Source organism: Microcaecilia unicolor, chromosome 6 (assembly GCF_901765095.1).
Source record: "Microcaecilia unicolor chromosome 6, aMicUni1.1, whole genome shotgun sequence".
In the NCBI taxonomy this organism is placed as follows: Eukaryota; Metazoa; Chordata; class Amphibia; order Gymnophiona; family Siphonopidae; genus Microcaecilia; species Microcaecilia unicolor.
The window spans coordinates 151,711,713-151,736,833 of record NC_044036.1 but is presented as its reverse complement, the minus strand read 5'-3'; the positions used below and the strand labels follow the sequence as shown (position 1 = coordinate 151,736,833).

The following is a 25,121-nucleotide window of genomic DNA, read 5'->3' as shown; positions in this document are numbered from 1 at the left end:
GGGAGAGGCGGAGAGAGTTGCCAATTAACTTCATTTACCTTGTTCATAAATATAGCAGTCCTAAGATAAGTAGAAACTTACCTCCCATTCTGTTTCTGATTTTGGAACTATAACGAATGGATATTTGGCAGGATTAGCATTAATAATAACAGGTGCCCCAAACACTGAATCAGGAGCAGTGGCCTCTGCCTTGAGAGTGGTAACTAGTGTGTTTGCAGATGCGTTTTCAGGCACACTCATTTCACCAGGTACAGTTATAGTTGGTAAAGCCAGGACATCTGGAATAAACAGAAATATGAGTTTAGGAAAATGCTGCAAGTATAAGTACAACTTAGTTACATTCAGGTGATGAGATTCAAAATGGTGGTGACTTCTGGGACTTTTTAATGAGTTTAGGTGCAGTTAAAGTAGATTTTGAAGAGGTTTTTTTTTCTTCTATACCGCCTCTCAGGTTATGGTTTATTGATCAGTCCTTCCCTTTGTGGAGCAATGCCTGTACAATTGGTAAAAGAGGGATTTTTTTCCCTAAATATTTTCTTTTGTATTTCTTGGCAAATTGCTTGACAGTTATCTTTGGTGAACGTTGTAATTTTTCTAAATAAAAATAAAAATAAAAAACAAAAAAAACCAAAACAGCGATAAGCTGGTAACACTGACCTACAGGTGCTCCTGGTTTCTCGGTTGGTTGTGATCGTTTTGCCTTGTTTGATTATGAGCAAGAGGAGGGACCCACTTTGAATCTTACCTCCTGACCCATGTGTATGTCTGACTCCACAGCAGATGACACTGGATACTTTTCTATGGCGAAGAATAGGAGCCATTAGCCCAGATCTTGGCATTGTTGCCTTATGCTGCCAGATGGTGAAAATGAGAAAATATCAATCAGACTGGAGCAGTACAGCTCTCCATCGCAGCCTGGAGGTGATTTAGCTGCAGTGAGTCTCAGCCCTTTCTCAGCAAGTGAAGCATTTGCCGTGCTGCCATTTCAGGGGGGAGCATTTACCATCACCCATTGAGCACTTTCCCATTGTAGCACCAGTGGGTAAACACTGGTGCTACAAAAATATGTAGTTCTGGAAATGGCGCATAGTGGGGGTGGGAACCAGGGCCGCCAAGAGGGGGGCAGGGGCAAAATTCCCCGGGCCCGGGCCTCCAAGGGGGGCCCGGCGCCGGGGTCAGGCTGCCGCCACTGCAGTCCGCGGTCTCACCTGCCTGCCTCCATGGCTCCGGGCCCCCTTCATTCAAAGCGGCAGTCACAGATCGTGTCTCTTCTGGCCTTCCCTCCCTGTGTCCCTCCCTCGCGGAAACCGGAAGTTAGATCAGACGAGGGCGGGACACAGGGAGGGAAGGCCAGAAGAGACGCGATCTGCGACTGCCGCTTTGAATGAAGGGGGCCCGGAGCCGTGAAGGTAGGCAGGTGAGACCACGGACTGCAGCGGCGGGGGGGGGGGGGAGCGACGGAGGCGGCAGCAGCGGGGGGGGGGGCGGAGGTGGGGGCGTCCTTGCCCCGGGCCCGGCCTAGTCTCTCGGCGGCCCTGGTGGGAGCTAACACCAGGCTGCTGCGGTAGCTCAGCGGTACTTCCAGTTTAATGAGGGGTAAGCCTGTGTTAGGCATACTGCCACTTAGTAAAAGACCCTCTCAATCTGGAACAGTTTAAAGAAATTTCTTGATGCTAATTCTCAGTCTGGGACAGTGATCCAGGCATCTTCAGGTTGACTTAATGGATAGTTAGGGACCCTTTTACTAAGCAGTGTTAGAGTGGCCTGCACTACCCCCAGTGCGAGTTGTTTCTGTGTGCTAAGGTCACTTTTAGCACTGCCGGGAGATGTCTGATTTTTCCTTTTCAGCAATAATGGCTATGCTTTAATTTCATAGGTGTAACCCAATAGATCAGATTCACTATTCAATCAGTTGTATAACAAAACATACCGTGAATCAAATAACACACTGACAAGCCACATTGTTTGCCATTGGGGCATGTCTTGTCATTTTTTTCTCTGTAAAACTGAAAGAAAAAAAACCCCTCATTTTCCTTTGGGGAATCCAGTTCAAAATTTGATGAGCACAGGAAATGACATTCGCCAGACATTTTAGAACGTAAACTTGGCCAGCATAGAGGAGAGAGAGAACGTTCCTTGCTTTATGTCACTTTACAATAAGACTAGCATCATTCCTATGCTGTGGGAAATAGATCTGACATGAGAATAATGTACTATTTATTTATTTATTTATTTGTTGCATTTGTATCCCACATTTTCCCACCTTTTTGCAGGCTCAATGTGGCTTACATTATGCTGTAATGGTGATCGCCATTTCCGGAATGAGAAATATAAGTGGTATTGCATTAAAGTTCATAAATGATAGAGTAAGTTATAGAGTAAGTTAGATAATCAGTTCATTTCGGCATGAGAAATAAGGTGGTAGTGCGTTAAAGTTCATTAGTGACAGAGTGATTGAAGCAGTCAGGTACAGAGAGTTTGGTTTCGTCTGGTTCTGGTAGAGTTTTGTTGTCTGGTATTTAGGATGGATCATTGTGGTATGTCTTTTTGAACAGGTTGGTCTTTAGTAATTTTCGGAAGGTTGTTAGGTCGTGCATTGTTTTTATGACATTTGGTAGTGCATTCCATAGTTGTGTGCTGATGTAGGAGAATTGGATGCATATAATGATTTATATTTAAGTCCTTTGCAACTGGAATAGTGGAGATTCAAGAATGTGCGTGCTGACCTTTCTGTGTTCCTGGTTGGTAAGTCTATGAGGTCTGACATATATGCCGGGGCCTCGCCGTGAATGATTTTATGAACCAGGGTACAGTGACACATTCCTTCAAAGCTTTTTCCGTAGGCATAGAATGACCCACACTGTTATCTACAAATAAGTTTGATATAAACAGTTCCTCCCCATGTAAAAGAAAATAGAACGCTCAGTGAATTAATATCTATTTTTGTTTGTTATTTCTAAAGAACTCGGGGTAATATTGGACAGGCCCATGATTACGTTCTGCCCATGGGTCTGCAAGCTAATTTTCAAAAGGAAATCCCTGCAGTGTTTCTTTTTGAAAATCTGAGCAGCCACAGGTAGAAAGGTCATTTGTGCCCTCCTGATGTGCTTTTGAAAGAAAACAAGAAATGTTGATCAAATTTCCTGTTCTGTTTAATGTGCTCATTTCATTTCACTTTTTCATTAAACTCTGCCCCAGCTATGAAAAATAAACCAACAAAAATCCCCTAAATATCTGTCTCAGGCCTTCTGTATTGCCCATGCCCCCCTCTCCCCCCTCCTCCCACATACAGAGCTTCTCGTCACATTTCTTGTATCTTCATTAGGTCAATGCCATTTTATTTATAGATAGATCAAACTGCACTTGGCCCCTTGGCTATATAGTAATATGTTTCGTTGTATTGCATTAAAGGCATTAGCATCATATCTCATATTTGAATGCTCTAACACATGGTATTATGCTGACACTGTATCATATCTCTGTTATTTGCATCTTCTTCCATGCTGCAGTTAATACATCCCAATAAATAAATAAATGGCATTGGTTTTGGATCAGCTGGTGCCTTTTTTATTAACTTGGCAGGACAGAGAAGACTGGTGATTGTGCCTGCCCCATGAAGAAACCATGAGGCTAGGGAGGATGAGACAATAGAGATCTGGAGGCTTAGAGAAGACCCAGTAGAGGGGTTTTGGTTTATTTTGGTGGTAGGCAGGAGAGGGGCTGGACCCAGGTTTTAATATTTTTAGGTTTATATCTTGCTAGTCACTGCCAAATCACATCATAGCGTACATCAACATATGAGCTACTTATCAATGAGCTTCTCCCTTCCAACCCTTTCTCCTCTCCTAGTAACTCTGCAATTACTTTATCAAACCTAAATGAAGTAAGACTCAAACTGAACGTACATTTGGTTTCAATGTCCGTCCAACTTCGTCACACACATCCCTCAGACCAAAGTCACAATCAGAACCAGCCCAACCATTAGGCATAACGTGGTAGCCACCTAAGGAAGCAGCCTCTTGGGGCAAAAAAACGAAGCTTTGGTTAAAGCAAAACAGAATGACAGTCATGTAAACTTAAAGAACCATCAGCAAGTACTTTAACCTGCATTTTTACAGAGTTGATTGATTGATTGATTGATTGATTGATTGGGATTTATTAACCACCGTCATGAAAAGATTCACCCAAGGTGCTGAACAGCAAATATAGTCTAACGTGTTTGTGTAATGATCATGATTATTGCGTTTAATTATCAAAATGTTTGGAGGGCTGCAAGTTAATTGGGGGGGGGAAGGGAGATTCAGAGTCGGTGCCCTAGGCGAATTGAAGATTTGCCTAGGGCACCCACTCCCTTGCACTGGCTCTAATTACAAGTAAAAACTCCAGTTCCATAAAAGGCATTACATCCTAAACATTTATACTCTACCAACTCTAGCCCCTTCCTTCCTACTACTCCTTCCTCCTCTGCAGCTCCAGAAAGTTAAGCACATCACTTTGTTTGCTTGGGGAAAGTATTTGGATATATGGCTCCAAATGTCCAAAACACTGACCTCTGCACTGGTGTTCCTAACAGTCCCACGCTAATAAGGAGCATTTGCACTTTTCCCTAGCAATCCCAAACTTTCCTCACAAACTCTAATTCTTGCCTCTCTACCCTTAGAGTCCTTAGATCATTGAGAAGGATTCCCCCTGAGCGTCAACCCATTCCCTACCCAGCTATCATCTCCAAGTAACCCTCAACCTTCATTCAAAGTTCCTGGATCTTAGAACCTGCCCAAAACTGATGTGCCAGGGTTCCCCTTCTCTCCTGGCACTTCAAACAAGTTTCAGTAAAAGCATACTACACGCGTAATGCTCTGACCTGTGAAACATACCCCTTACTACACCATGCTCTGTACTTTCCTCAACCAACTATTCCAAACCTAGCATTTTTTTTTCAAAATTTTGATTCGTTTTTTGGTCATTTTAAAATTTTTTTTTTTTTTTTTTTTTACAAATAAATGAAACTAGCTTAAAAAAAACCCCAAACCAAACAAAGAGGGGGGAAACAGAAACTAAAACAAGTACCCCTACTTTTTTGGTACTTCCCTTGAAACAGATGGAAAAGCACCCTCAGGAAAGTATGTGAGGCAATTTCAAAAGTAGAATCCCAATGTATTCTCTCACCACTAACCAAATCCTGCTCTTGTTTTGCTGAGGGTACTCAGTCAGTGTGAGTATTTTTACTCATGGTAGAAGGTAAGAGAAATTTTCAAACTCCCTATTCCACGACTAAAATGCTCTTTTACCCATGGAAATAACTTTCAAAAAATTGTTGTCACCATATATTCATGGTTTTGTACCACTAATGCAGTTAATATAAGTTATTTGACAGCAGTCCAGTCTAGGTACTTATAATATTCCTAAACGACATTGGTGTATATTAACACAGTACTATGTTAGACACTCTGGCTATAAATTTTCTAATGCTTTTTAATGAATAGACTCCAATGTATCTTCTGCAGAGTAGTCCCGATACTTAAAATACGAAATAAATATGAAATAAATACTATTATACTATAAAATGACAACATTTGGTGATGCCTTTTTATTGGACTTATCGCATCTGTGACTGGCTTTCATGAGCTATCCTTCCTTCACAATGAGAGTATTACTTTATCAAAGTGATATAAATACTGACCTGAAATAATGGACAAAAGAACTAAATTAAGAAAAATATTCATTATATATCTTTCTCCCAGGAGCTGTGCAGTATACTTCATTCTCTCTTGCGATTGGCTTCAAATAGAATGCAGCTCTCTTTCTTTCTCTGGGCACAAAGTTGTCTGCTGAGCTTTCTACGTAAATGTAGAGCACTGCTGATTGATCAGAGACCGCTAAAGTTTCTCAAGAGGCTGAAGTATCGCACTATGGGAACTTCTGGTGTGTAACAATAGCCAGGAGCCAAAGCTCAGCACACAGATCTTGAATGACATTCTTTTTATTGAAGATTATATAAGTTCTATAGAATTGCCTTGTATGATGCAACATTGATTGAAGGAGGGTCATTAGGATACATCCTGCCAAAATCTTCTCAGTTACGGTCTCTCTGGTCCTAACTCAAAACCTTTGTTGTTTCTGTGTCTTGTCTGCTGGTCTTGACTAGACTGCTAGCTTTAATGTTACCACCATCTAGTTACCCCTACAATTCTTCTATTTGAAAACTGTCACCTAGTAAATGCTAGGTCAGCCAATAAAACATTTCCTCTGATATATGGAGGCCCATAATCGAATGGGGCCAGCCATCTATATGGGCAGCCATCTATATGGCCGGCGCCGTAAAGAGCTGTCCCCGACCGTATTATCGAAAAAGATGGCCGGCCATCTTTTGTTTCGATAATACGGTCAGGGCCGGCCCAATGTCAGAGATGGCCGGGTTTGAGATGGCCGGCATCGGTTTTCCCCGATAATGGAAATCGATGCCGGCCATCTCAAACCCAGCCAAATCCAAGGCATTTGGTCGTGGGAGGGGCCAGCATTCATAGTGCACTGGACCCCCTCACATGCCAGGACACCAACCGGGCACCCTAGGGGGCACTGTAGTGGACTTCATTAATTGCTCCCAGGTACATAGCTCCCTTACCTTGGGTGCTGAGCCCCCCAAATCCCCCCCAAAACCCACTCCCCACAACTGTACACCACTACCATAGCCCTTATGGGTGAAAGGGGGCACCTACATGTGGGTACAGTGGGTTTCGGGTGGGTTTTGGAGGGCTCCCATTTACCACCACAAGTGTAACAGGTAGGGGGGGATGGGCCTGGGTCCGCCTGCCTGAAGTGCACTGCAGTACCCCCTAAAACTGCTCCAGGGACCTGCATACTGCTGTGATGGAGCTGAGTATGACATTTGAGGCTGGCATAGAGGCTGGCAAAAAAGGTTTGGTTTTTGTTTAGGGTGGGAGGGGGTTGGTGACCACTGGGGGAGTACGGGGAGGTGATCCCCGATCCCTCCGGTGGTCATCTGATGAGTTGGGGCACCTTTTTGAGGCTTGGTCCTAAAAATAAGTGGACCAAGTAAAGTCGGCCAAATGTTCGTCAGGGCCGCCCTTCTTTTTTCCATTATCGGTTGAAGCCGGCCATCTCATAACCACGCTCCGTCCCACCTTCGGTACACTGCCGACACGCCCCCTTGAACTTTGGCCAGCCCTGCAACGGAAAGCAGTTGAAGCTGGCCAAAATTGGCTTTCGATTATACCGATTTGGCTGGCTGTAGGAGATGGCCGGCCATCTCCCGATTTGTGTTGGAAGATGGCCGGCCTTCTCCTTCGAAAATACGCAGGATGATGTCATCAGTGAACCTAGAAATACCACCTACACATCCTGGCCCTGATATTCAGACAGTGGGAGACAGCCAGGTTGTCTCCTGTGGTCCACGCTGAACCTGGATATTCAATGCCACGCCTTTTCCAGTGACTGGCATTGAACGTCCAAGTTCTTTTAGGGCGGTTTGAAGATAACCGGCTATGCCAATAGTTTGAAGCGGCCAAATATGACCGGCAAACCCGGTTTAAAAATCGGCATAGTAAGTTATATCACGTGATATAATCGGTTATCCGCCAATCGCTAACTGTGGATATTCAGCAGAGGATAGCCGGTTATCCCCCACTGAATATTGGCGGATAGCTGTTTTAATTGGTCAGCATTCTTTCTGACCGTTAAATAGCGCTAAATATCAGGTGGCCTGGGAATAACTGAGACCTGGCTGGAAGAAAGCGGAGGAGTCCCACTGACCAAACTATACCCCACAGGATTCACTATTCGGTATCAACCAAGATCAGACAAGTGAGGTGGAGGGATAGCAGTCCTGATCCGAGAGGCAATCAATGTGGCTGCTCATGGTCTAAAGAGCACCTTGCGACAATACATCTGTGCAACTTGCATCTGGTAAGAGAAGTAACCCTAAGTTTCCCTAAGGGGTCCTTTTACTAAGGTGCACTGAAAAATGTGGCTTTACTTTCAGGCGCTATGAACACGGATGCATTTAATACCACTTACAAAAGTGGTGTTAGGTGAACCCATGTTAACTGCAGGATTTTGTAGACCTAAATCATATCCCCCCTGAGCCATCTCTTTTCCAAGCTGAAGAGCCCTAACCTCTTTAAGCTTTCCTCATACCGGAGCAGTTCCATCCCCTCTATCATTTTGGTTGTTCTTCTTTGAACCTTTTCTAATTCCACTATATTTTGAGATACAGTGACCAGAATTGAACACAATACTCTAGGTGAGGTCACACCATGGAGTGATGCAGAGGTATTATAATATTTTTGGTCTTATTTTGCATCCCTCTCCTAATAATTCTTAGCATCCTGTTTGCCTTTTTGGCACACTGGGCAGAAGATTTTAGCATATTGTCTAGGTCTTGAGTTCTGACTCCTAAAGTGGACCCTAGCATTATATAGCTATCATTCAGATTATTCTTCCCAATATGCATCACTTTTCATTTGTCTACATTAAATTTTATCTGCTGATTGCAATGTGCAATCCCTACTCAATCTCTGCCTATACCCTGCCCAGCCCTTGCCCCATCCTACACTAGTCAGCTAATGCCAGACTTGCTGCACAGGCAGTTTTAACATGCACTAGGCATTAAATCAAACTTACGCTAACAGTATGCACTAAAACCCACACTTACTTACCACATTTTAGTAAACATGTCCCTTTTATAGCTGCCTTGTTTTAAAATTAGTTGTAGAAAAAACAGTGAGGAGAAAACCAAGGAGGATGCCAAAAACCTTTATTAGAATTAAAAGCGACCCGACACGGCCGTGTTTCGGCCCTAAGGCCTGCCTCAGGGGCCTTGATCAATCTATATAAAAACAAAGTAATGAATGAATAAATAATTCATGATGAATAACATGTATAAAAATTAAATTAAACAAATCATATTATTATATATGAGTTGATTGACAATTTAAAACCTTGAACAAAATCTTTATAATGATTAAACTCTTTAAGGGTGTAGACAATAGATATGCATGGTTTAAAATACATTTTACCTCCTTTTTTTTGCTGATCTGTTTTAAAATTATCCATTTGTAAGCAACATTAATAAAGAGCACAGAATTTTATTCATTGGATATGGCTTGTGCACATCTTTGGATATACAGTTGAATTTCTGAAAAAAGCTTGCCCATTGGGAATGAAGCCAAAGAATAGGACTGTTCGTGCTGTTGACTTATAGCCTTTTCCATCCCACATAGAAGTTGATGTCTTGAAACCAGTTTTATTATCTGGTAACCAGTATGTGGAACTCCACTCCAGGCTTCTGCTGTTTATTATAATCACTTTCACTAGGCTGTTCTCACACTCCTGCTTCCTCTGGTGACAAGGCTGCATGAAGCAATAAAGAACTAAAACAGCTTTCTTTATAGGTTCCCTTTTTATTTGTCATTGACTGGTCCATTCTTCCTTTCTTTCCAAATAGGAATTGTCTTTTCCTTGTTTGATTTTCCTGCTATATTTTTATGCCTCATCTTACACTTCTCCCCTGCTTTTCTAACACTTAATACCTATAAAATGACTTGGGGGTGGGGGGACTTCAACTAACTACAGTTTGAAGGTGCTTTAGCTCTAAGGGAGATAAAAGAATATCCACGGTCTTCCTTCTCACTCTCTTTCTCTCTGCTTTCAATCCAACATTCTTTTGTATCCCATGCACTGGGATTTGATTATTTATGTTTCCAAATATGAGCTCAAGGTGAGTTACAATAGGTATTTCCCTACCCAAGAAGTCTTCTTTTAATAAGCTTTGTACTGGATACAACAGAAGATATTATTAGGGTAACTGTATAATCTAGGTGCCTGCATTTAAGTGCCATTTGTACATGCAAATACCTAGAATGCTAGCATTTTGTGGGGAATGCTAAATAGTAGTAGTAGTAGTAAAAGTTAACCAGAGCTGATATTGTGATGTCATAGTGCTTCTTCGTTCCACCAATGCCTAAGAACCAACCTCATCAGTGATGTCACAATGGCTTGATTGCCCTATACTTGGCTCACTTTCATTACATATTGCAGTGATTTCGATTTCTAAAAGATTTTTTTTCTTTAATTAGCGGGAAGAAGTTATCATGTGGGCAATCGTTAAGATGCGTTATTTTATGATTATCTCTAGTTATTCGTAACTAGGTTTTACTGCAAAAAAAAAATGGGATCTGTGCTAAACAGCATAGATTAACTGTAACCCACATTGACAAATATGCCACTATCCCCTAGATTCTATAAATGACACTTTAAATTGCACATGCAAATCTGGGCACGTGACTAATTTGCACGTGCAATTTAATTGAATAATGAGCCAATTAGCACCAATGAGTGGGCTTTAACAATCAATTGGTGCTAATTGGCTTTAATTAAGATCTATATGCAGTAGCAATCAGCTGGTGGTAAACGCTGAGATATCCATAGGAATATAATGGGCGTCTCAGCATTGACCATCAGCTGATTTCTACCGCAAGCTAAAAACGCTACTGTGGCTTAGTAAAAGACCCCTTAGTTTCTTGTGAAATGTTCTGAATAGGATTCCATATAAATCAGCAAGCAAAATTAATTAATTAATTAGAGGCTCTCAGAAATCATTTTTAATAAAAGGATTATTTATTTATTTAATTATTATATTTGTACCCCTCGCTTTCCCACACATTGCAGGTTCAGTGCGGCTTACATAGCAAATAGAATTACAAAGCCTTGAAGGAAAGTATTACAAGTTGTAATAAACATAGTAATAAGGGTTTTTTTTTAAGGATATGTAAATTGAACATGGAGAGGTAAAACAAAGATAGGATGAGCAAAGGAAAAGAGATTGGGAGGGATAAGGAGTGGGAAGGATGGAGAGGAAAAGATTATATTGTTTTGATGTCATAAGGACAAGAAATGCTTCCAAAATCTGACAGAAATTTTTTTTAGTAATTTCTAGTGATTACAAATGAATGAATTCCTGCAGTCGGAGTCACATCCCACATCTTTCTAAGTATTGGGTAAAGCCCCAAATGAAAGTGATCTCAACTCAGTTCCCTATACACAAGTGAGGCAGCATTCTGCTAACATTTTAGATTAGCATCTGCCAGTTCCTAAAGTATATCCAGGAATGGATGTTTTTTTGCGCCAGCCACATGCAGCAGGACTGGCCATTTTAGAACCATAAATGTCTAAAATATCAATGGGGTTGGCATGGCAACATAAAAATCTATATGGCAGCAATACTAATCTACACTTGGGCAAAACATTAATGTTTATGTCAGCCAGTTTATTTTTTCCAAAGCTGTCACGGAGTCCAATATCCCTTGCCAGTTTTGCATTCAGAGAGAAGGGGGGGAGGGGGGACATCAACCACTGGAAGATTAAGGTAGTGACCTCTCCTAATATACCTTCAGCAGTGGCGTTCCTAGGGGGGGGCGGTAGGTGCGGTCCGCCCCGGGTGAACGCCGCTGGGGGGGTGCCGCGCATGCCTGTCCTCCATTCCATGCTTCTTCTCTGCCCCGGAACAGGTTACTTCCTGTTCCGGGACAGAGAAGAAGCATGGAACAACGGAGGACAGGCGCGCGCAGCACTTGGGGAGGGGGGGTCCTTCACGGGGGTGTCCTTTCGCCGGGGGGGTCCGCGCTGCATCGGGAGGGGGGCACTGCACCCGGGGGGTGGGGCGCATCGGCGATCCGCCCCGGGTGTCAGTCCCCCTAGGAACGCCACTGACCTTCAGTGTTCAATAGGAGCACTTTTCTGAAACCCAGAAATCCTGGGTAACAGAGATATATCCTGATGTTGATCTGTTGGGATACAGAAGTGCATTTCCCTTCTGAAATGAGGAATGCACATGCATTTCTTGTTCTCTCCTGGTCCTGCTCAAAATATGCCCAGACCACACCCCCTTGTTATGTGCACATTTTACAGTTTTAGGGATGAATATCTTGGCTTTGTAAAATCAAGATGTAGATGTTTGTGTACTATAAACACCTAAATGCCGCTTTAGGTACATCTAAAATGCAAATAGCACTTCTAAAATAAGCACCTTAAGCTAATCGAGGCAAGAAAACCCTGAAGAAAGTAAAACACACCGCAGATTCCAGAGGAATGTATTCTACTGACATTTTTTCTGCTGAGAAAACCTTTCCCCTGTTTCTGCAAATTGGAGATGCAGGGGGTCTGTTTAGTAAACCTTGGAGGCATGCAAAAAAAAATTATGCCCAGGCAGAAATCTCCCCGGAACAGAGTTGAGTATCTCCTGAGCTGACCCAGCTCTTTATTTTTTAGCGTAAGAGAAAAATGTGCTGGAGAGAGCATTTCCAGAGAGTTGGCCAATTATAGCGACAAAGCTCTGTTTAATTTCCTTTTATTGTGTGTTAAGCCCTAATACACAGTGCACCAAAAAGGTATTTTGTGGTAATTTGCCTGCTAATGCGCACTACTCGTGAGTTATTGAATTTTTCTTTTGTAATTTTTTTCAGGAAGAGGTATGCCATGGGTGGGGAAGGATTATCCAGCTAGTGCATTATGATTAGCACATGCTAATTAGGACATTGACCCAGACGCTTAGGCGGTCACAAGCAAAAACGGGTGGTGGCCCAGCACGGTCGGAGGAGAAGGCATTGGGAGGGAGAGGGAGGGCGAGGGGGAGTTAGGCAAGGGCTCATAAGTCCAAGCAAGGCAGGTCAAAGTTAGGCAAGGGGGAATTAACAAGGGTAGAGGAGGGACGGGGAGTCAGGTAATCAGAGAAGAAGTCCTAGAGACGGGAAAAGGAGGTGGCCACTGGAAGCAGTAAAGTGCGACGTTGCAAAGGTACAATCGCCATTTTTTGCCTGCTGCTCCAACGGCTCACCCATCCCACCCACCCCATTTCAAGGAGGTAGGGTTTCACCATAGCATTGCACAGGTGGTGGGTCCTAGCCTGATAGAGTACATAGCAGGGCCAAAGGTCAATTGGTTGTTGTCACACGCTAGCAGTGGCATGGAAAATGTCTAAAGCTAAGGGCAGTTCCCCTCTTGTGCAGAGGGGGAGCCAGTGCCAAAGTAGTAGATAACCAGCGGTGCCTACCTCAGACTTGAACGGAATGGGAAGGCTAAAGGCTTCAAGAAAGAGAGTCAACGGTTGTGAAGGGGAAGATGCTTTTACGGCAATCCCCTGAGCAAAGCTGGGATGCTAGCACCTAGTCATGTCAGCGGTACAGCCCCAGGCAGAGCAAAAATTTGACATTGTGACTAAGGCAGAAATAGAGGAATCTGTGTGACTCAAGAGGCTAGGCCACCTTGCCCCAAATGCTCTAGATAGAAATTGAATCATATATCTGAGATGTATATATATCCTATATAATACAACCCACCTCCAACGTTCTGAAGCTGACTGCATGGACACAAGCCTTGAGGCATTCGTTCTTCTGTTGATGCCTCCCACTTCCAGGTGCGTCAGCAGCGAAAGTGCCCAATCAAAACACAGCAGCGTTCAGAACGTTGGAGGCGCAGTTTCAGCCCTTCGCCATGCCCCCCCCCCGAGGTAGCCGCCCCTCACCCCTCCACACCCCCCCCCAGGTTGCCACCGCTCCCCCCTCCTCCCACCCACCCCCGAGGTTGTCGCAGCCACTGCTCCACCCTCCACCCCCCCAGGTCACCGCCGCTCCCCCCTCCGTCTGACATCAACTCAGCTGCCATTTCCGGCCACTGCTGCTTCTGTTGAGCTGCAGCGACCGGTACAAAAACAAAAAAAACAACTTAAACCTGCAAAAATGCTTTCAAAAAGGAAGCGGGGCACCGCAGGCAGCCATCGGCTGTCATCTCTGCATCCGCGGATGCAGTATATACTAGTATATTTATATGAATAAAATTGATCAGTAACATGAATGTATTTGCATTGCATAAGTTGTAGAATGCTGCGGCCATAATAAATTCCACTCTTTTCTCGGATAACTTGTCAAGTGTGGATATATGTTGTGTGTGGTTTGGCGTGAAAGAAGAGTGCTAAGGTGCCACCTGCCCAGTTTGCCTAATTAGATAACAGGACGTAACACGGGAGCACTTAGCTCTTCCTAAATGGGGGACAGTAACCTCCCCCCCTTTACAAAGCCACGCGGCAATGCTGACACAGCCCATTCACTTTGAATGGGCTATGTCGGCATTACTGCAGTGGAAGCTGCTAGTGCAGTTTTGTAAAAGAGGGGGGGGGGGGGTAAACGATCCCACATTAAGTTTGTGCAGTTCCCACATGCTAATGGAAAAATTATCATGGGACTTGCAAAAAACAATAATTTAAAAATTCCTAAATGCGTCCACAGAAAATCTGGGCTTAATGTGCAGGAAAGTCCTGCATTAACATGAATTAAACCTAGATCTTCATACATGTTAGTAAAAGGGCTCCATAGTGTCTTTTTATTGACAAATATGATATAAAGCAATCCTCTCTGCTCCCCTCCAAGAAAAAAATGGAGGGGAGAAATAATTTATTTATAATATGCAGATTATTATGTTATTATTAATCTGTTAAAGTTCAAGCCCATAGCATGGTTTGGATTCAAAGGCTAGACATTTCATGTAAGACAATGGATGGAGAGCTGCGGATCTCTAATTGGCTTTAAGTGATGTCATTAGACCACAAGAGTAAAGCCTTAGCTGTCTAATAAAAATTACCAGACCCACTCAAAGCAATTACAAGAGTCCCAGAATGGATTAGGTTACCTGCCTCTGTCTTTATGTGTAATAATGTGCTAAACAAAAGACAGCCAAAGAACTGAATATTGGAGCTGAAGTATAAGTTTTCTGATCTGACGAAGAAGGGCGACCTTCGAAAGCTAATCAAGAAATGTATTATGTCCAATAAAAAAGGTATCATCTTATTTTCTTTTCCATGTTTTATTTTGTTTGATTTCTATTGATAACCTTTAAGAGTGGACTAACACGGCTACCACACCTCTCTACTTAAGTTTGGGAAAGGAAACTGCATGGGTATGTTGTAACTAGAGATAGCTGTGAGATAGGAAAATAGCCTATACCCTTAGATTGCCACAGGGCCTGCTTAACCACTAGGCAAACTGGGTAGTTGCCCAGGGTAGCTACTTCTTTGGGGGCAGCAAAGATCATCTACAATCAAAGCAAAGCAATAGGTCCTGACGGCTTCACAAGTCAAAGAGCCATCAGCCCATTCTTTTACCTACAGGAAGGGTGGGCAGTTCTCAAATAGCCCAATTATGCATTTTAAAGTATTGCTTGGAGAAGGGTGGTACTGGGGTAGTCATGACTGTTGAGTTTAACTCTTAAGACTCTTGGGTAGGAGGGAAATACTAGAGGTCTAAGTCCTAGGAGTCTTTAAATTAATTGAGTGATTGCACAAGGTTGAAGATTCACTTAGGGTGTCTAACCCTCTTGCACCAGCCTTCATAGCACAAAAGAAGCCAAGCCCTGGAACAGAATGGGACAGTAGATCCATTTCCAGTCGGGTTCCAAAATATGCCTTCTTTTCTACAGCCTCTATTCAAAAGGCCCACTGACAAGTTGTTCAAATCAACACTTGAAGAAGTAAAGTAAATGCATATGAAATTTTAGTATGACTGGCTGTATGACAGTGGATTTTCACATCATCCACAGCAACATGTGTATATGCAAAACTTCCAGAGGAGTGACCATGCTAATCTGAAGTAGCATAAATAACACAGAGGGTAGTGGTACCTTAGAGACTGACGGATTTATCGAGGCATTAGCTTTTGAAGATAAGAGCCCATTTTGTCAGATACATAAAATGTAGTAGAGGAGTTGGATATTTATTTGGATTTAACTCACACCTTTTTCAGTAGTAGCTGAAGGTGAGATACATTCAAGTATACTGTATTAGATATTCCCTGGCCACGGAGAGCTCATAATCTTATTTGGTACCTGAGGCAATAGAGGGTTAGGTTAGGTTAGGTGACTTGCTGAAGATCACAGCGAGCAGCAGTGGGATTTGAACAGACATGCTTAGATATCAAGCCCTGTGCTGTAAGCACTAAGCTACTCCTCCGTTTCTTTAAGATTCTGTATTAGAACTATCAAGCCAGGCTGCCGAGAGGGGGGCAGGGGGGGGGGCAAAATTCCCTGGGCTTGGCCTCCAAGGGGAGCCTGGCTCTCTCCTGCTCCTATCGGGAACCAGTGCAGCACACTGGAGCAGGTGAGAGACAGACCGCGGCGCCAGCCCCCCTTTGGAGGTCAAGAAGGAGTAGATGCACTGACAAAGGGGCAGGAGCCCCCCACATCAGTGTGTCTGCTCTCCCTGGCCTCCAAGGGGGGCCCAGTGCCGGGATCTGGTGGCAGCCCGAGAGTGAGGGGCAACAGCAGAGGCTGCGTTCTGTGTCCCTAGTGTGAGTGGGGGAACCCAGTGGCTACGTCCTGAAAGTGGGTGGGGGGGCCCGGCAGCTGTTTCCCGAGTGTGGGGACTCAGCAGCTGCATCACGAGTAGGGGGGCCCCGGTGGCTGCATCCCAAGTGGGGGGGGTCTGGTGGCTGCGTCCCAAGTGTGTGTGTGGGGGGGGGGGGGCCCGGCAGCAGCGGCTCTGCCCCGGGCCCGGCTCTGTCTCTTTGCCTGCTATCAAGTGTTCTGCTATACCCATGCTTCTTAATCTGACCCAGAGTTTTCATGATTTATGCAGTCAAAAGCCTTGCTGGAGTCAATGAAAGATGGAGATTGCCTTTTGGTATTCTTTTGTCTTTTAGCATCTTTTACAGAAATTGCTTCCTTTGTCATTTTTGCATATTCCTTTGTTTGCCATTCAACAAAGTTATGCAAAGTTACTAACAAGCTGAAAAATCATGCAAACCAGTGTATTAGTGATTTTTCAATAGCAAACTGATGCAATCATGTACAAATAGGTGACTTTTTAAGAAACTTAACTGTACCTCATTGAGGTACAGTTATGTTTTTCTGCGAAATATTTATGATTTTCTAACGACATTTTTCACAGGAAAATCACCATGGGAGTCGTTTGCATAAATATTTAAATATTCTCATGGTGCCACCTCCCGACTTCCCTCACAGCTCAGTATATCAGTGAGACAGATTGGAATCCCCTTTGGGCAGGATCAAGGGATATAGGATATATCTACTTTGCTGGAAATGTAACTCCCATTGGGCTGTGGTTTGGAAAAGCAAGTAACTGCATTCAAATCCAGAGGCATACATGCAAAGGACATCAAGATTTTAGAATAACTAATCTAACTAACACCTGTGATGCATTGGATAACCATAGTTAAGTAGAATAATGTCTGTAGTGGACCATGACAGTCTGCCTGATATTCAAAGCAATTTAAGGGTCCTTTTACTAAGGTGTGCTGAAAAGTTGCCTGCGCTAGTGTAGGCGCATGTTTTGGATGTCTTTTTTTTGGGGGGGGGGGTGAAAATGGAAATGTGGCAAAATGGAAATTGGTGCTCATCCATTTTGGGTCTGAGACCTTACCACCACCCATTCACTTAGTGGTAAGGTCTCACGCATTAACTGGGTGGTAATGGTCAACATGCGTTCAAATGCTGATTACCTCCCGTGCGCTGGAAAATAACAATATTTTCCAGCACACGTAGTCGATGCACATAAAAATGAAATTACCGCCAGGGCCACGTGGTAGCCGAGCAGTAACTTGGAATTGACGTGCATTGGGCGCATGTAGGCACTTACGCGGCTTAGAGAAAGGGCCCCTCAAACATCCCAGAGAAGGTCCTGGCCATTTAAATCCCTTGTCTTTGGCTAACCGTAAATATTCAGCGGCACTTAACCAGTTAATGCTGCTGATGTTCGCAGTTAGCACCTGAGCTGTAACCAGTTGCGTAGCTACGTGGGGCCACGGGGGCCTGGGCCCCCATAGATTTGGCCCTGGACCCCCTCCCACCGCCAACCCTCCCCTGCCGCCGCCGTCACCGTAGGCTACCTTTGCTGGCGGGGGACCCCAATCCTCGCCAGCCGAGGTCCTCTTCTTCCTGCAAAGGCTTCGTTCTGTTTCTGACATCCTGCATGTACAACGTGCAGGACGTCAGAAACAGAACGAAGCCTTGCACAGGAAGAAGAGGACCTCGGCTGGCAGGGATTGGGGTTCCCTGCCAACAAAGGTAGGCGACGACGGCAGCGGGGGAGTGTTGGCGGCGGGAGGGAGGGTCGAGAGGGTCGTCAGCAGGGGTCGTTAAAGTTGGTGGTGGTGGCGGCGGAGGGGGGGAGCTAAAATGTGCCCCCTCACCTTGGGCTCTGGACCCCCCTCCCGCCAAAGTCTGGCTACGCCCCTGGCTGTAACTAGCTAACCTGTGGTCATTCCAGAGGTAGAGTTGACACTTGTGCAATAAAGCACCAATATTCAACCCTTAACCGCATAAGATAACCAATTAAATTGGGCCACAGCAGTCCTAAATTAAGCAGTTCAGCTTATGTGATTAAGGGCTGAATATTGCACTTAACCACATACGTTTTAGTGACCAACATACAACCAGATATTCAATGCAGGTCCCTGCACATGGCCTGGCGTTGAATATCTGGGAATACAGCTGGCGGCTGAATATGGACCAGACTACCTTTATTCAGGTCCCAGGTAATGATACCCAACTTTTTATCAGTTTTAATTCGGCAATTTTGTGCTGGGTCAGGGCCACTGAGAGACTGGGCCGGGCCCGGGGCCCTGCCCCCGCCACCCCCCCCCCCCCCCAAGGTCTTCGTCGTCGCCACCCCCACTCCACCCGCCCCCCTCCGTCCACCACTGGGCCGGGCCCCCCTGAATTCAATCATAGCGCCTCACTCGACCTCGCTCCGTATGAAAGAAGCGCAGCAGCGGCAGTCTGCAGATCGCCTCCCTTCAGGCCTTCACTCCCTGTGTCCCACCCTCGTCTGACGTAACTTGCATGAGGGCGGGACACAGGGAGGGAAGGCCTGAAGGGAGGTGATCTGCAGACTGCCGCTGCTGCGCTTCTTTCACACGGAGTGAGATGGAGGTGAGGCGCTATGATTTGAATTCAGGGGGGCCCGGCCCGATGGTGGACGGAGGGGGGCGGGTGGAGGGGACTGTGGCGCCAGGCCCGAGGAATTTTGTCCCCCCTGCCCCCCCCCTCTCTCGGCGGCCCTGTGCTGGGGTGTCCTTTTGAAAGCTTTTATAGGAATATGGCTACTCAATGAGACTGAAATGTTCTCCGACTGGACGTGGACATTTTTTATGTTGCTTTTTTTTTTCATGTCATGGGGACTGACCTGCTTGCCCAATTCTATAGCAAAGGCATATGGGGGCAGTTCTATAACTGGGCACCTCCTGTCTCATCAGCTCGTAACCTTGGGGTCTTCTTTAACTCTTCTCAATCTGTCTCTGCATATTTCCAACAGACTGCTGAACCTTGTCATTTTTTTTCTCTTTAACATCACCATAATTTGTCCCTTCCTTTCTGAGCACACTACCAATAATCTTATCCACACTCTCGTTACCTCACACTGCAACCTGCTTCTCACAGGATCCCACTGAGTAAACCATCTTTCTCCCCTTCAATCTGTTCAAAATTCTTGCTGCACGACTTATATTCTGCCAGTGTCTCAACACTCACATAAATCCTCTTCTCAACTCACTTCATTGACTCCTCATCCATTTCTGTATACAGTTCAAACTCCTCTTACTGACCTACAAGTGTATTTACTCTGCAGCTCCTCAGTAACTCTCCTCTCTTCTCTCTCCCTACATCCTTTCCTGGGAACTCGTTCATCAGGAAGTTTCTCCTATCTGTACCCTTCTCTTCCAGTGCCAACTCCAGACTGTTCCTTTCATCTTGATATACTGTACATCTGGAATAGATTTCCTGAGTCGGTACGTCAAGCTCCGTCTCTGGCCCTATTCATATCTAGGCTAGAACCCACCTTTTTGAGGCTTACTCTTAACCTCTTATTCACCTGTTCAATAACTGTTGTTTTAATCATTCCCATGATAAATATAACGCCCTAATCCCTTATTTGTCCTGTTTGTAACTTCATGTATATATTGGATATACAAGTTCATAAGTGCTTAGTACATCAAGCTCTGCTTTACTGGCTGATAACGATTTTAAAATTGCCCTTCTTGAGGGTAATTTTCAAAGTCCTTTTCTCTGGGTTCTAAAATTTGTCCAGCCTGTCTGCAGTTAGAAGCAGGCACAAAGAAGTAGCGTGATCAACAGGACACTTCCAAAAACACCAGGGAGACGAGAAATAAAAACAGTTCTTTAATAACAGAGAAGACTCGACACGGCACCGTGTTTCGGCAAACACTGCCTGCCTCAGGAGCCTGTTCTTGGTAAACGCCAGTTGGTGGAGTTGAAGAAAGTGAACCAAATAAAGCCTTTAAAAGGGCTGGTGATGGGTAAATAAAGCTGAGAGAAGAATTGAGTGGAAAAAGTGCCAAATAGCAGTATCGCTGTATCACCGAAACACGGTGTCGTGTCAAGTCTTTATCTACTATTAAGGAATTGTTTTTAGTTCTCGTCTCTACTACTACTACTACTTAACATTTCTAGAGAGCTACTAGGGTTACGCAGCGCTGTACAGTCTAACAAAAAGGACAGTCCCTGCTCAAAGGAGCTTACAATCTAATGGGCGAAATGTCAAGTTGGGGCAGTCTAGGTCTCATGAGTAGAGGTAAGGTGGTTAGGTGCCGAAGGTGACATTGAAGAGGTGGGCTTTGAGCAAGGCTTTGAAGATGGGCAGGGAGGGGGCCTGGCATATGGGCTCAGGGAGTTTATTCCAGGCATGGGGTGAGGCGAGGCAGAAAGGGCGGAGCCTGGAGTTGGCGGTGGTGGAGAAGTGTACTGCAAGGAGGGATTTGTCTTGAGAGCGGAGGTTACGGGTAGGAACGTAAGGGGAGATGAGGGTAGAGAGGTAAGGAGAGGCTGCGGATCGAGTGCATTTGTAGGTTAAGAGGTGTCCTATTGATCACGTTACTTCTTTGTGCCTGCATTCCCCCTCGTAGCGGATCCAGTTTCTCCACCTTTGTGGTGGCTCTTTGCAGATAGAAGCATGCGTGTTCCTTAACAATGTCTGTATGTTTTCCCCACACAGTGCAAATGTGGTCCAGGAGCAAAGAAAGGACAAGGACTTCAATGGTCTGTGAGAAGTTTTGCTCCTGACAGATGGTACAAAAAGCACAGGTAAGAGGTCTGTAGAGACTGCACCAAAAAGGCAGTTTTTGTTAACTGACCCAACAGTGACTGCATATATAATTTATTACATGGTAGATGATGGCAGGTAAGGACCTGCTTGATCCCTTCAGGCTGCTCAGCATAGCATATGGTTATCAAAATTGCCTTCTTTGGCATTTTCAGGACACAACCCATTACAGAATTCAAAGTGAAATCATGCAAAAATATTAATTAAATGTAGCTTTATAATTACACAGGGAGGAAGAAATCTACAGAGCATGAATTGTACAAAATACAAACCTACAAGGAAAACTAAAGAAGCTTAGTCTTTACTGCCACCCAGTGGCTTTACAGTAAAAGCACAAGAACAGCTTTTAATATAGGAACAAAGCCAAATAATCTGGATAACTGATTTCTAACCTAAATATTAAAAAATGGCTTTCCTGGCCTACAGGTAATTGCTCTCACTAATTGATTTAGATCTGAGTTCATGGGGAGGGGGGGGGGGGGTTATAGAAATACTGGGGGTAACTTTGAAACCATCTGTATTCAGGTAATGTCCACAAGTACTTTTTACTCCCGGACCTTGTCTCTGTTTTCTAGAAGTATCTGTGTTCACCTTGAATCTTGCCATGAGAACAAAGTGCCCACAGACCTGGGCTGGCTATAGCTTCTCCCATTTGCTGACTATTAAGATGTTTTAATGTATAATTTGCTGACATTGTATGTAGCATATTGTACAATAATGTAGTACAACCAGGAGATATGATCAGGAATACATGTTTCTTGGGTGATATAGAACACTGTAAAATTACATTGAAACATTATGTAATTAGAACAGGGCTGATTGAAATTATGTTATATTTGTTTTGTTTTTGTGTGAATATGTGTTTTGGGATTTTGTTGAGTTGTTTTTACATGTGTGTTTTTAATTTTTATGTATGTAATTCTGTATACTGCTTAGTTATAAGTGGGTTGTATGTAAATAAACCTAAACCTATCATTATTTGAATATTTTTACTTTTGTAATTATTTATTGCCTCTGTCTTAGTAATACTTGCGGTACACTGCCTCGGGTGAATTTCTTCAAAAAACAATAATTAAATCCTTATTAAGTATTAAATGTATGTGCTTCTTTGGTTCACAGGTTTCCACATTACATCTGTGGCTTTGAAAGGTTTTAAAGGATTTTTATAAAGGGCTGTTCTGATGGGTAAAAGTACAATATTGTACTACTGGTTGTCCGAGGAATCTCCAACACTACTACATTGGTGTCCTTATATGATATCTTTACTCATGATGGAGCACCAGTCGGTAGAATCATGAGACTCTAAAAAAAGGGAAAGCCTTTCGCTCCATCTAGGAACTTTTTGGATCTCATTACCACATGTAGTGCATAGCCACCTGCTTAATATCTGACTTTTACATTGCAGGTTGGCAGAGACATCTCCATGCTGTGTTTTACTTATCCTGTGTTGGGAGAGGGGGGCAGGAGGGGATCAAGGGAAGATGGGTAAGAAGGAGGGACGTGGGTATTTTTGAAAACTAGGTTCGTCATTTGTGTATTTCTACATTTGTGTGATATATCTGTTTCTACTAATTCAACCAATAAACATAATTAAATATAAATATATGTGCACCCCCTGTTGTCCTTTTCTAACCCCCAAGTGTTCAGAATCTCACCTTTCCACCCCCATGTCTTACTGTGTCTAGCATCTCTTTTTCTTCCTCCTTCTCTCCCTTCCATTCCCCCTGCCACTACTATCACCCTATATCCATCCTAGACCTGAGCCAAGGGCCTTTGATTACCCATGTATGCTACATTCCTGCCTCCCCCTCCCCCATTCTGCCACCCTAGGTGAATGCCTAGGCCTTGTTGGACTTCACAAATATTTGTACCTACACAGAGGGACTTCAAAATGCATTCTATGCATGTTATTTTCCAATCCACCCAAATCATGTCCCCAAGGGCGCCTTGCCTAAATGCAGCTTACGTTGGTCTCACTGTAGAATTAGGTTTATACTGTTGTAAGTAGGAAGTCATGAAGTGTCCTGCCTCAACACTACCATCTTGAGGTGGTTAACTGACATTACACCTCTAGTCTACATAGTCCCATCTAAAAACTCCACTGGCTGCAGCTATATCCCTGTTTTGCACCACCTGTGATGAAAACAAAGAAACTACATGCAGAGAAAAGGGTGGGTTAGAGAAAGTCATTTTAGGCCTTCATGAACCTTTCAGGGGGTTTCCTGGGTTAGGTCTTGCTAAGCATACCAAAAGCATGGGCAATGCTGTCCCTGGCCCTTCTGGTATCACAAGTCCTTGCAGTAAGACTTTTCTCACTGCATATTCTCTGGGCTCTCCATCTTTGGTAGTAAGTCTTTAAACAGTGCATGTGGATACTAATCCTGCCCAGTTAAACTCCATTAAACTGGCCATCCACCAATATTCAGTGGCACTGAAGTGGATAGTCCAAATAGCAAAAAAAGCACCAAGAGCCTTCAAAATCGGGACAAAATTCCTTTAATTCTATGACTTGAATATCAATCTTCCATAACTGACCCCACACGGGCCATGTTTCGGCGCACAGCGCCTGCGTCAGGGGTCATATGCGTTGCAACATCTAATTGATTCAATGTGCAGTAACGAAGCTTTCTCCCTTGCATATGTATTCGGAGCGCAGATGGTCCCTTTGTTCTTAAATCATTAAATCAAACATATGACCCCTGACGCAGGCGCTGTGCACCAAAACACAGCCAGTGCCAGGTCATTTATGGAAGATTGATATTCGAGTCATAGAATTAAAGGAATTTTGTCCCGATTTTGAAGGCTTTTGATGATTTTTTTGCTATTTGGACTTTGTTCTGTACTTTGAACCCCCTCTGTACTGTGTTGTGGACACTGACGTGGGTAGTACCACTGACTATTATGACAGATTAATGAGTGGAGTGGAATGTGTAGACATGAATCACTTGTTTATGCTTTCCAAAAAATACTAGGACTAGGGGGCACGTAATGAATCTAGAACGTGGTAAATTCAAAACGAATTGAGAGAAAATATTTCTTCACTCAACATCTAATTAAACTCTGGAATCCGTTGCCAGAGAATGTAGTAAAAGCGGTTAGCTTAGCGAGGTTTTAAAAAGGTTTGGATGGCTTCCTAAAGGAAAAGTCCATAGACCATTATTAAAATGGACTTGGGGAAAATCCACTGCTTATTTCTAGAATAAGCAGCATAAAATATATTGTACTTTTTTGGGATCTTGCCAGGTATTTGTGATCTGGATTGGCCACTATTGGAAACAGGATACTGAGCTTGATAGACCTTTGGTCTGTCCCAGTATGGCAACACTTATGTACTTGAGATTCTGAATGGAATGTTGCTACTCTTTGGGGTTCTACATGGAATCTTGTTACTCTTTAGGATTCCAGAATCTTGCTATTCTTTGCAGGTCTATATGGAATGTTGCTACTCTTTGGGTTTCTGCCAGGTATTTGTGACCTGGATTGCAGGGGCGTAGCCATGGGTGGACCTGGATGGGCCCAGGCCCACCCACTTTCCCTCCAGGCCCGCCCAATCAATGTCCGCCCCGCCCTGGGTGTCAGCAGGTGGGGGGGGAGTGCTCCGCTAGCGCCGCAGTCCCCACCTGCCTACCAGCTTCGTTGACGGATAGACGACCCTCTTCTGCCACCCGGTACCCAGCCTTAAAAAAACCGGTGAAGCGCCTTGCGTCTGCTCTGCCCTGCTGTAAAGCAAGCAAATCACCTCGTCGCGTCGGCCCTTCAATCACTGTGTCCCGCCCTCGCGGAAATAGGAAGTTACATCAGAGGGCGGGACACAGTGATTGAAGGGCCGATGCGACAAGTCGATTTGCCTGCTTTACAGCAGAGCAGACGTGAGGCGCTTCACCGGTTTTGTTTTTTAAAGCTGGGTGCCGGGTGCCAGGAGAATCAGCCTTCAGTTCAGTCCCCTCCCTCCCCAGGCCTCAGCACTCCCCTGCAGCCCACAGCC

The 25,121-nt window shown here is 44.3% G+C and overlaps 1 protein-coding gene across 1 annotated transcript in view; it reads right to left on the bottom strand.

Moving 5' to 3' along the window:
- The window catches only part of LOC115472478 (cadherin-related family member 3-like), a 116,662-nt gene extending 115,823 nt beyond the window's left edge, over nt 1–839 (bottom strand). Inside the window, exons 1-2 of the mRNA XM_030206768.1 lie at nt 746–839; nt 82–278 (exon numbers count right to left, since the gene is read on the bottom strand). Of these exons, the coding sequence (XP_030062628.1) occupies nt 82–278; nt 746–839 (291 nt within the window). The remainder of the gene's footprint in view (nt 1–81; nt 279–745) is intronic.
- Between the last annotated feature and the right edge of the window lie 24,282 nt (nt 840–25,121).